The 12,002-nt window shown below is 41.3% G+C and overlaps 1 protein-coding gene across 2 annotated transcripts in view; it reads right to left on the reverse strand.

Annotated features, from left to right (window-relative positions):
* Nucleotides 1-996: 996 nt before the first annotated feature.
* The window catches only part of Fhip2a (FHF complex subunit HOOK interacting protein 2A), a 45,114-nt gene continuing 34,108 nt past the window's right edge, over nt 997-12,002 (reverse strand). The window contains exons 17-18 of one of the 2 annotated variants that reach the window (XM_071610878.1): nt 5,623-5,737; nt 997-2,656 (exon numbers count right to left, since the gene is read on the reverse strand). In XM_071610878.1, coding sequence (XP_071466979.1) covers nt 2,651-2,656; nt 5,623-5,737 — 121 coding nt within the window. In that variant the 3' untranslated portion in view covers nt 997-2,650. Of the gene's footprint in view, nt 2,657-2,925; nt 5,738-12,002 lie in introns of those variants that run through there. The other variant, XM_071610877.1, reaches the window with a different exon arrangement.

A 12,002-nucleotide genomic window follows, 5' to 3' on the forward strand; every position in this document is an offset into this window, starting at 1 on the left:
ACCCTAGAATTACTGGGAAGCTTTAAAAATATGCAGATGCCCTTGCTCCATCTTCAAGAGATTCTGATTTAATTGGCTTTAGTCCCCTGTGCAGTGGCCCTTCTGGTGAGAAAGACTGTTTGGAGACATCGCCCTCCAGTGGCCACATTTGGTAACTGTTTAGCAGTCTGGATTCACCCTAGCTTCCCATTGTTTCTCTGCTTCAAGCAGGAAGGCTGCTCTGAGACCCGATGGTCAGAGCCTCCAATGGCATCTGCACCCCCTTCAGCCAATGAGTGGCTCCGTGTGGGCCTCCCCTTTGAAAGGTCCCTTGAGTTGTTGTTCTTTTGCCCTTGCCTGCCATGTCAGCAACAGACTTTGAACCATCAACCTGGGACAAAGTTTCCAGACTTGTTCTTAATTGTCAGGAGTAACAGTAGCAGATAAAAGCTGCAGTTTCTTTTCCACATTGGAAATGCTGAGCTAGCTAGAATTATTCCAGTCCCTTTATAGAAACAAAACAACCCAGTCAACAGTTACAGGATATGGGAAGGAAGGAGAAGAGCGTGTAGACACATAGTCAAAGAGTTAGCTTCTTTTTTTCCTTTGGGTAGGGAAGTCCAAGGTAGGTGGGACACCTTGAGGGTGGGGCCGCTGAGGAAAAGTCTCCCCAGAGTGGGCAGGGACGACAGACCTTACTGCAACCTGGCCCCTGGAGCCAGGGACTGGAGAGAGCAGTCTCTGTAAGCAGTATCTGATAGTCCCTCAGATCCACTTGGGAAGCTTGTCCAGAAAGCTGCCGGCAAGCTTGTTGTGACAAGAGGACTCAGAAGCAGAAGCAGGCTTGCTGTTGGTGCAGTGCTGACTGTGTACCTGGCAGGATCCTAGGCAGTATTTTTTCATAGCATCCTTACGACAACCCTCTGAGGTAGATGGGAACACTAACGCTACTCAGGGAGGGAGCCTTAGGTCCCCTGGAGTGCAGTGCCATGGTGTGGGAGCTGACCCCAGGAACAAGTCAAATTCTTTCTTTTTTTATTTCCTTATTTTTATTTTTTAGTTGTAGATGTTCATAATACCTTTATTTCATTTATTTTATTTTTATGTGGTGCTGAGGATCCAACCCAGGGCCTCACACATGCCAGGCAAGTGCTCTGCCACTGAACCCCAGCCCCAGCCCCAGCCCTCAAATTCTTAATTACTAAGTCCAGGGCCGAAGGTCAGAGTGGGGCCTGCAATGAGATGGACCTGTGTTCCAAGTCCATGGAGCTCCTGGGGGACCCTATGTTTTTCCCAAAGAAAGGGTGGAGTTGGGTGGGGATGCAGAGGATGCAGTGGGGAGAGAGGGGGAGAGGAGGCAGGGCCCGGCAACTGGGCAGAAGCCTGCAGGATGTGGAAGTTTGGGAGGCAAAGATCCGATCAGCAGGGAGAATGGGGGACGGGGTCTCCTCTGATCCTCCTTCAGCCTGTTTTTGATTCTCCTTTCTTCCTTCCAGATCTTTTCATGTTTCTCCTTTCTTGTTTCTCCCCCATCCTAGCTTTCTGTTTCTCTTCTTCCTTCCAGGAGAGGTTTTCTCTTCCCTCACGCAGCAGAGCATGTCCTCACAGCACGCCAAGGACTCCTCATGGGATGTTAAGGAGAAAAAGCAATCAATCAGTCAAGGAATGGAAAACACCAAGATGAGATTCACCTGCAGTCCAAATCCACACCAGCTTTGGCCCAGCGCGGCAGGGCCTCGCCTGGCCAAGGCCCTTCTCAGCCCAGCGAGCTGAGCTCATCCTGCTGCGAGGAGCTGCCTGCGAATCCCTGTGGCAATCACACTTACCTGTTTCTCATGTTTAATGCAAGCAGGCTTCTGAGACCGCGAAGCTTTCAAGATACCGCCTAAGATACGCGATGCTGCCCTTTGCAGAGCAAACACAAGCGTCCAAAGCCGACGTGGGTTCCCCTACTTTACAGTAATTGTGTTCTCGTCTGCACAGATGTAAGCAAACCAATTCTGTCAGAAGCAGAGAAAAATCAATATACAAGGGCCTCTGTGTCCTAGAGAGGTTTGGATTACCTCCGTTTTCTGAGTCCCTGGGTAATTTCAAAATGAAGAAATGCCAATATAGGTTAAGTTATAAAAATTGTAGTTCATTGAAATGTTTATCATTAACAAGTTGATGTTTTAACACAAAAGAGTTAATGCAATATAATTGTTCTAGCTTCAAGCTAATCACAGGACTCATACAAAGTGATCATTCGTAGGGCACTTAAGTGATGGGACACAGGTGTAAAGCTGTATTTTGAATAAATTCTTTCAAACCTGTCAGTATATGACTCCTTTGGAAATAACATAAAAGATCTGAAATAGAAGGATTTCCTATGGCCATGTTCAAGCCCAGGATCTTGGTTATTAGGGAGGTTTCCCTCTGCTGAAATAGGCCTCTTTTCTCCCCAAAATTTCTTCTTTCCCCATGGCCACTCATTCTGGATAGTTCTGTTAGCTTGTGTCCTCTGGCCTGTGTTAAGAATGTGCAGATTCCAAGGACTTTATAAATACCATATGTTTAGCCCAACAGTCCTTCCTGGGCTATTTGTGTCCAAAGCAGCACGCTGGGTCAACGCGTCCGTCCGGGAGTCCAGATTCTAAGACAACCCTGCTGCTTCCTAGAGAAATGGCCAATTCTAGGACTGGGACAGCAAATACACCAAATGAGCCTAGAGTTGCTTTTAGTTCCCCAAAGTAAAGAAATGCTCAAATGCATGCGCACGCGCGCGGGCACACACACACACACACACACACACACACACCCTATATTTATTTAGGGTGTGTCAGACAGACACAGGAGCCAACTGAAAGAGCTCCCACCGGACAAAGCTGGAAAAATATGAGCAACAAAATCAATGAGGTAGTACTGGATTATAACCCAAAGCACACAATAAATATCCATGAGTCCATATTGATATAAATGACTAGGTCAATGGATGATTGGGGGGGGGCACAGAAAGAATCCCAAATAATTTACGTGGGTCCCCCCACCCTCAAGAAGGCATAGTGAATGAACTCCCCACTTCTGAAGCACACCACGGTGACCTGCTCCCCAGAGGACAGTGGGGAAACAGGGAGGGAGGGAAGGAGTAACTCCGATGGAGAAACCTGACAGACACTGCCTCAGCCAGGGGACTGAGGTCAACAGCAGGCTGAGGATTCTCCCCTGTGATGGGATCATTCTTCCCAAGCCCACAGTCCCAGTGCAGTGGGGGGACAAATTCCAGTAGGGGGGCATCCTGCAAAAGAGTTGACTGATCCTCCCCCAAACTGTCAAGATCGCCAAACAACAGGAAAGTCTGGGAACCGCCACAGACATGGGGTCTGAGCTCCACCCCCCAGGCCCCCTCCTGTCCTTCTAGGGTTTGATAATCTCAGCTTCTCACCTTGGGGTCCTCCAGGTTTGGAGGTGGTGTGCTTCCTGCTGTTACCTCGGTTTCCCCTAAGCTCATTCAGCCCTCCGACACTCAACTCCCTGTATCAATTCCCTCTGCTGAATTCCTTGTGCAGTTTCCATTTTTCGGACTGAACTCTGATAACAGTGCCGGGTACTGGGAAAGCCCCTTTGGGGTTGGTTTCAGGGATGGATTTGATTATGCCCTTGACCTTGTGTACTGGGCTCAGTCCTCAGTCAGTGGCAAACACTACCCTAGTGCCCCACTGCATGCAAAGACATAGCAAAATTCAGCCGTCATAGTGATCACCAGGGAGGAAATGTCTACTGAGACAGGGGGCTTAGGGGACGTTGGAAATTTCATATATGCATTGAAAGGGAAAAGGACAACAGGCATGAATTTTTACCATCCCTAGGTTACACTGTATTCACACAAAGCCTTGGAGGGGGTGGCCTTAGCCAGCTGTGCAGTTGCAGAAAGGATAAAACCAGTTCAAATCCAAGCCCCAGAGAATCAGAGACATTCTATGGCAGCCCTAAAATGACCCTTCACATTTCTATAGCCATAAGGCCAGTCTCACAAAAAGAGGGTCACTGAATTACAATGTAGGTTGAACCTTATGTGAAAACATGGTTTGACAGAGGCGAACTCTGGGATTCTGGTAGATTCCCAAGAAACTGAACACCTTGAACCCCAGGCTTCCCGGCCAATGGGAAATTTTGGCCTCTAGAGCTATCTGATTAGGGCCAGCTCTCAGCCTGCTCCCGGGGAGGGCAGGCTAACCTGGGAGGAATTAGCTGGGAAGTCAGGCCTCTCAGAGGGGTCTGCTATGCGGCAGCTGCTGCTGCCATTGGGGGGCTTCATGAGATGGCTCTTGGGGGACTTTAGAAATATGAAGACTAAAACTAACCGTTGCAAACCCATTACTGAGGTGACACGGACAGAAACAAACTGAAAGGAAGCTCCTTCTTCCCTCCTATTTCTCCTTCTCTGTCTGGAAGCCCCGCTATGGACACACCTAGTGGAAAACCAGCTACTGAAGGAAAGATTTTGTTTTGAGAATCGCAGCTCAGCAACACAAAGCAGAGCATAGAAGAGTGAGCTTGGAACTGAAGGACAGTATTGTAATCCACAGAACTTGGTGGAGGAGTCCCCTCTACCTTAAAAAGCAAACCTTAAGGAGATACGGACTTTCTTGAAATTTCCTTCTCTTGCCAGAGTCAGATAGGGTTTAGTGTTATGGTTTAGGTGTGAGGTGTCTCCCAAAAGCTCAGGTGTGAGACAAAGAGAATTTTCAGAGGTGAAATGATTAGATTATGACAGGTATAAACTAATCAGTGGATTAATCCACTCATATGGATTAATAGGGTGGTTACTGTAGGTAGGTAGGGTGTGGCTGGAGGAGGGAGGTCTCTCTCTTTGTTTCCTGGTTGCCAAGTCCTGAACTTCCTTCCTCCACCACACCTTTCAGCCATGAGGTTCTAACTCACTTCAGGTCCAGAGGTATGGAGTCAGCTGACCATGGACTGAGACCTCTGAAACTGGGAGCCTAATAAACTTTTCCTCCTCTACATTGTTCTTGTCAGGTCTTTTGGTCACAGTGACATACACAAAAAAAACTGACTAAAACATTTAATAAATGTTTGCTGAACACTATGGATGATGTTATTTTGTCTTCGTGACAACAGAATCCATTGGACCTCAGACCTCAATATTTATGACGATAGTGTTCAATTATGGTGTTCTATGTATTTAGTTAGAAAGTTCCTTCCAAACAAGATCATTCAGGAAAGTTCTATCAGGAGAGCAGGGCCTACCCTTGTATAAATGGAGTAACCTCTGGCTGTCAGTGGCTGAAACCTAGAGGTGTTGAGGGCAGCTTAGCTGCTCCTATGGAAAACAAAACAAAACAAAACACTGGTAAGAGGCAGGGAACAGCTCCCATGGTGTTGTGAGAATTTCTGGAGTTTGCAGATATACAATGCAGTGTCTGAGACTCCTATAAGGTCTTTCTAAAATTAACCCAGTGCTTGCGCCAATCCAGCATCTTTTTAACCAAATAAGGCTGACAGTGATGATTTCTGTTTGAAGAAGTTATTGGTAGCTGAGTGATTGATACACAGATTCCTGGAGGGAGGGCCAAAAGACAATGACCTAGTATCTTCAGAAAACATAGCAACAGGAAGATGCAAAATGTACAAGATGCAAAGAACCTTGAATAGGGGCTGGGGATGTGGCTCAAGCGGTAGCGCGCTTGCCTGGCGTGCGTGAGGCCCGGGTTCGATCCTCAGCACCACATAGAAACAAAGATGTTGTGTCCGCCGAAAACTAAAAAAAAAAAAAAAAAAAAAAAGAACCTTGAATAATGCCATGGGTCTTAAATAGCGTTGATATTTAAATGTTCAGCCCAGAATTATCTATGTCAAATTAATTATACTTCCTTAGTCTTTTTCTTTCCATTGAAATAAAAATGACAATAAGAGCAACATTGCTCTGCAAGATACATATCAGATTTTTTTCTTTGAAATACTCAAAATTTGATGAATATCAATTATGTTGTATGTTTTGCATGAAAAGTCTCCAACCATTAAGAACTGTGCAAAATCACTTTTATTTCAATGTCAAATTCCAAAGAAAAATGCCCAGAAGTTGCTATGCACATTTATTTTAGCAGGTTTTATTTTTAGAATGCAGTTTGGAACCCAAATTCCAATGAGTCCCATGAGCTCTTCATGTGTTCAGGGAGAGGTTGACTTGAGTCTGTATTACACTGGATTATTTTATGGAAACAAAAGCCTTTATAATGAGGCTTGCTTACTGTCAAGGCGTCTAAGGCACATGGACTACTGTGATAATGTTTATATCCTAAAAATAGGTTTTTCCCTCTCAGCTTTATCTCTGCTGGAGCCCCAAACCAACGCAGCTGAAGAAAATACTAATAATTTCTAAAATGGAATGGAAATAAAGATCACAGGACATTCAAACAATTTAAGCCGTCAACAAAGATTACAGAAACAAAATGCCCCGCTTGCCATTTGTCAGTAAGAGCAACACAATAAAGAGATTTAAGCAGAAAAGCATATTTTAAACATGAAAGAAAAATGCTTAAGGAATGGGGTTAGCTTGCTTCCTTGTAGAAATCTTCAGTTTGTGTTCTCTTGGGGGAAAAAAATCTAATCAATTAAAAATGCTATTTCACTTGTGAATGGAATGAGGAATACATTTCTCCTGTTATTACATAAATGGAACCCATCCTCAGGGCTTTGAAATATAGCTTTACTCAGACTATACTGAATTTGTGTGTCATCTCATCTTTCTGCATTATAGTAAAATTGATTTTACGATTCCTTTCTCAAAAATTACAGTCTTGAGATGCTTTGGCTTGTCTTCCCCTGATCTCACAGGCTGGGCATGTCACTTGTTCCTTTCTTCTGAACTGCATGTAGCTCTTTGGTACGTGGCCAAATCCTGGTTATAGTTCTCAACCCTAGAAAGAGTGGTCTTTTTGGTGAAGCCAGGATACATTGTTGGCTGATTTGGACTCTCTAGACTCAGCATCATTCCTGAAACCTTTCGCCCATCACTGGAATGGAATAGTTTGTGAAAAATCAATAATGTGATCACCATGCAAATGATGCACATTGCAACATGGGTACTAGTAACTAACGCTCATCCTCACCTCCTGTTATGGCAGCTAAGAGGCCCACAGTGGTATTCAGATTCCTGGCAGTGTGCTGGTGGGTTCTACGTTCATCTAACGATTTGATTACTCAATCAAGAGAATACGGCCTTTTTCTTTTTAAAGAGACTCCCTGTCTGTCCCTTGATATACTGCCTGGTCTAAGTAGAAGGAAGAGCAAGGTCATGTGTTGGCTTTTCATCACTGTGACCAAAATTCCTGACAAGAACAACTTGGAGGAAAAGTTTATTTTGCTTGTGGTTTTTCAGTCCCCGATTGGCTGACTCCACGGCTCTGGGCCTGAGGTGAGGCAGAACATCATGGTGGAAGAGGGAGGCAGAGGAAAGCTGCTCAGGACACGGCAGCCCCGAAGCAGAGAGAGAGAACAAGGTGCCAGGGACAAGATCTAATCCCCAAAGGCACACTCCCAGCGACCTACTTCCTTCAACCATCTGCCTACAGTTACCATCTAGTATAATCCATCGGATGGATTAATCACTGATGAGGTAGAGTGCTTGCCAAGCATGCACAAGGCCCTGAGATTGATCCCAGCACTGCTTATATATTAGTTTATACATATAAAGTATTAAATCAATGAATTAATATATATTAATATAATATCCAATCAGGACCTAGGACTCAGATCTTCCCTTTTAGATAATATGCAATATACTGACCCCTGGTGCTTACACCACCGGGATACTATTTCTCTGACGTCCACCACATATGTGCACTGTTTTTGTGTGAACACACTGAACTGCCACCAGGACTGTGACTTCTTGGGGTCTGAGATGGCTTCCATTTGTTCCCCCAACACCTTAAATAACTGGTTCATAAAAAGTTCTCAATAAATATTTGTTGAATAAACACAATTATCATTTTATTTTTACATGAAATATATGTCTTATTTCTGGTATGTGTGAAGAAATAACATTTTTAGAAATGAAACATTTCAAATTACATGACACTCAAACTATAATGGTAGTGAGTGTAGAGGAAGCAGGCATAGGTAGATCTCCCTGAGGTGGCAAGAGGGGCCTTATCAAGTAAGGTTAGAACCCAGTCTCCCACAAGGCAGCCCACAGGCAACACCTTCCTTTGTTAAGACCAACTAAAACATTCTGTTTCTTTTGTGCATCCTTCAGCATCATCATCAAACTGGCATGAAGTGTTTCTGCTCATTTTGATTTTGGGGAGAAGAGGTATAGCTCTTACTCCAGCAAAACTTCAAAATTGTATGAATTCTTTCAATTCCCTTGGGATCACTAGTTTTTCTAGATAAAACACTGGAAGATATTTAACAGCAATTTGAACCAGGTTTTAGACTGGGAATTCAGTTATGCATTCCAAAAAAGCAATTTTCTTTTGAAGTAGCTCAGGGTAAAGAGGGTATTTTCAACTTTTGGGTGCCTAAACTCGGCCTCCTTCATCCTTTCAATCTAGTGTCCTTTATTTTCTTCTAAGACTATTTTGAATAACACTAGCTGAAAAGGGTCACTGGTGGTTGAGATTAATAAGTGGCTGTTTTTCTTTCTGGTTATGTCAAGTGTTACATGTTTTCTTCAGTTTCTATTTAAGGGACTTGGGCACATACTCAAGCAAATAGAGTAAATCTAGAGTCTGTTTCAAACGTCAGCTAAAAAGAAAGGTTCCAACATGTGTTGGAAAATGTTAAGAAATAATGCTTAGAACTAGTTGCTTTTCCTTCCTTTAGGGGAGTGATTATTAAGGAGGCCACTGGAGGACATATATGAGATTTACCCAGGGAAATTGTTAGGCTAGACAGACCTCCTCCATAAATATTTACGTATTTCTTTTTTTTCCTCTCCCTAGAATCAATACTGCAGTGACCCATTGATTGGTGTGGACTGTCTTTTTGTCAAGAGTGAAGTTAAGAACCATTGCTTAAGATTTATCAGTAGATAAAGCATTTCTGATTTGAATTCTACAAAAATGTAAGACAATATTTTGTTTAAGTTACAGTATTTATTCTTTTTTTAAAATCATCCCTCTTAGTCCTGCATGCATTGTTAGCACAAAAAGTTGAACTTGATTGCAACCTCCTTTGAAGAGAGGGTAGGTACACAATTGCCATCTGAATAGCTTTTCCCTAGATGGCCCACGAAGTCCAGACCTTGATAACACTGTCAGTAACCTACACAACGTTCATAGAAAAATTTACTAAATATCCTCTGTTTAATGTAAACAAGGCAGGAGGCCAACAGAGTATTACAGTAACACTATTTTACAGGGCCCAGAAGTATGATTATCATGTTTTAACATACCAAGTGTCACGATGACATGCATATTTTGACATATTGTACAACCCAAAGTATAATTACAATTTGTGGTTTTAGCACTTCACTGTAACTTCTTCTGTCAATACCTAAGAACTTCATAATTAAATGGTGAATTGTATAGTAATACAATAATTTATGAAATGTTACCATGAATTTATGAAGAAATTCCATAATTTGTGCCCCGTAAAATTAAGTGTAACAATCTTTACACTAGCAACAGTGTAAGCAAGCTAAGGATTTTGGTCCTCATATATATATATATATATATATACACACATATATACACACACACATATATATACACATGTACAACACAATAATGTACAATTAAACCAAAAAGCTATGAATCCACTCACAGCTTCCATATTGCACAAACAGATGCGTTATGAGAACATTAATGGGTTATGTGAGTTCTACCATGGAATTGGCTAAGACAAATCTGAGTTCTATCAAGTAAAGAATGGGGCTCATTAACAAAAATAAACCCAATGATTATACTGTTAGAATGTTAAAAAAAAAAAAAAGTGCCTACCTATTTATACAAATGTGAAGCAAGGCTAAAATGCAGTTTGGAACTTGGCTATGGCAATCAATGTTTGAGGTGGCACTTTCTACGCAACATAGTGCATTTTAGTCATTGTTGTGGCAAGTACTGAATAACTGAAGTATTCAGCTTCTGAGAAACAGTGAGGAAAAGATTAGTGTTGTACTACGTTAACAAATTCAACTCACTGCGATAACTTGTGCTGACTCTAGGTCTGAACTAAATATGAAAAAGAAAAGAAAGAAGAAAACTAAAACTTAAGCCTTAGCTGAGCACAAATAAAAGTCATTATAACTTAGGAAAATGACATTTTCAGAAGCAGCATACGTATATCAAATATAAGAATTAAAGCTTTTCTGAGCTTGGTTCATGAATTAGCTATAAGGTCCCTCTGTGAAATCAAGGATAAGAACATATTTGGTTTGAGACATAATATCATCGCTACTACACCTACAAAAACATTAAGAAATATCTAATATCTCTTAATGCCTTGTTTTAAATATATCTGTAGATTGTTAACTACCACCTAAAGTGGAGACGTTGAAGTGTTCCTTGAGTAAACTACAATAAATAGAGCAAACTGAATGTTTTCCTATCACTCAAAATCGCTGGAAGAAAATCCTGCTTGAAATAACTCTCTCACTTTTTTTGCTTCACTGTTTTACTTAATGCTTTTCTTATGAGCTAAGAAAGATCTGCATCAAATTAGAGATAAAGTCTTCTTGTTTTAACAATGGTGCACATTGTAAAGCTGAGACTATTCATGATATAGTTTTTTTCTTAATAGTAAAAACTAATTATAAAGTAAATCAGAAATAATAATACAACAAAGTAAGCAGATAAGTGTAAAACATGCTTCTAAGCACATGGCCACATGATGTGTATATGCAAACATGCTACATAAAAGAGCTTCTCAGGAGAGTAGAGACACGTCTCTCCAGCTGGAACGTGACAGTCTCTTCTCCAAATATTAGTGAATGGAAAGATGCAGAGGAAAGTGCTGCTGCTTAATATTTCAACTTAAAAAAAAAAAAAAAAAGCTTAAAAGTGACAACTGAGGGATAAGCATCATTTAAAGACAGAAAAGAAAGACATAGCAAATAAGTTGTGCAGCCCACTCGGTATGCTGTGCACAGTGCAGCTTGGCTAAACTTGTCACCCCATGTGTGCCCACTCCCGGACACCCCGAATTCCCACAATCCTTTAACTTGTAAACAGGACATTCAAAAGACTGTTTTGTTTAATCTCTTCAGAATCATTGCAGACAAGCAAAAAAACCCAACAAAATGAAAAAATGTAAACAGTAAGAGGCCATTGGCATTCTGATTGCTAAGAGTTATCAGTTGGTTCCCCACCTGGACGCTACCATGCGCTTTGATAACAAAAACAAATTATAAAGCAATTTCATCAGCAATTTTCAGAGAGGGAGGGAAAAAAGCTTCTCAACCCAGTATGTGTTAATTTAATTGGGTTAAAAAAATATCATTTTAGCAAATGCTACCAATGATGAGCATAAATTCGATGCTGCTGCAAAAAATGACAATTTAAATCAACTGGGACCCAGACATGGAAATCAACCACTAACATGGCTATGTGCACAGAGGAGTAAAAGAACATTTCTTTAAAAATATATATATTATATTAATCAAGAATTTATCATATTAAATTGTTATTCTTAGAAAAGCTGAAGAAAGTTAATGTTGCTCTACACATTTTTATCTCCTATAATTAACTCAATTCCTTTGTTGGTTCCTGAATTATATATATTTTTTTCTCATTTACAGTTTTTTAAATATTTTTGTTTGATAAGAATCTTAACCTTAAAAAGTTATAAAATTAGTAAATTTTTTTGCTGCTTATTAATCCAAAAGAATATAAGCATTTGAGTCCCAGAGAATGTAAATGCCTTGCTGCCTAAAAGGATATTAAAAAAACAGAAGTATCATCAAAGTCGTGACATCAGAAATTGTGCAGCTTTCACACAGTTGTTGGAAATGCCTTATTTCCTGCAAGTCCCTCAACTGCTTCCGGGGTTCAACAATGTGCAAATCTATAGAGAGAACCACTGTG

This window comes from Marmota flaviventris, chromosome 4 (assembly GCF_047511675.1).
Source record: "Marmota flaviventris isolate mMarFla1 chromosome 4, mMarFla1.hap1, whole genome shotgun sequence".
Taxonomy (NCBI): Eukaryota; Metazoa; Chordata; class Mammalia; order Rodentia; family Sciuridae; genus Marmota; species Marmota flaviventris.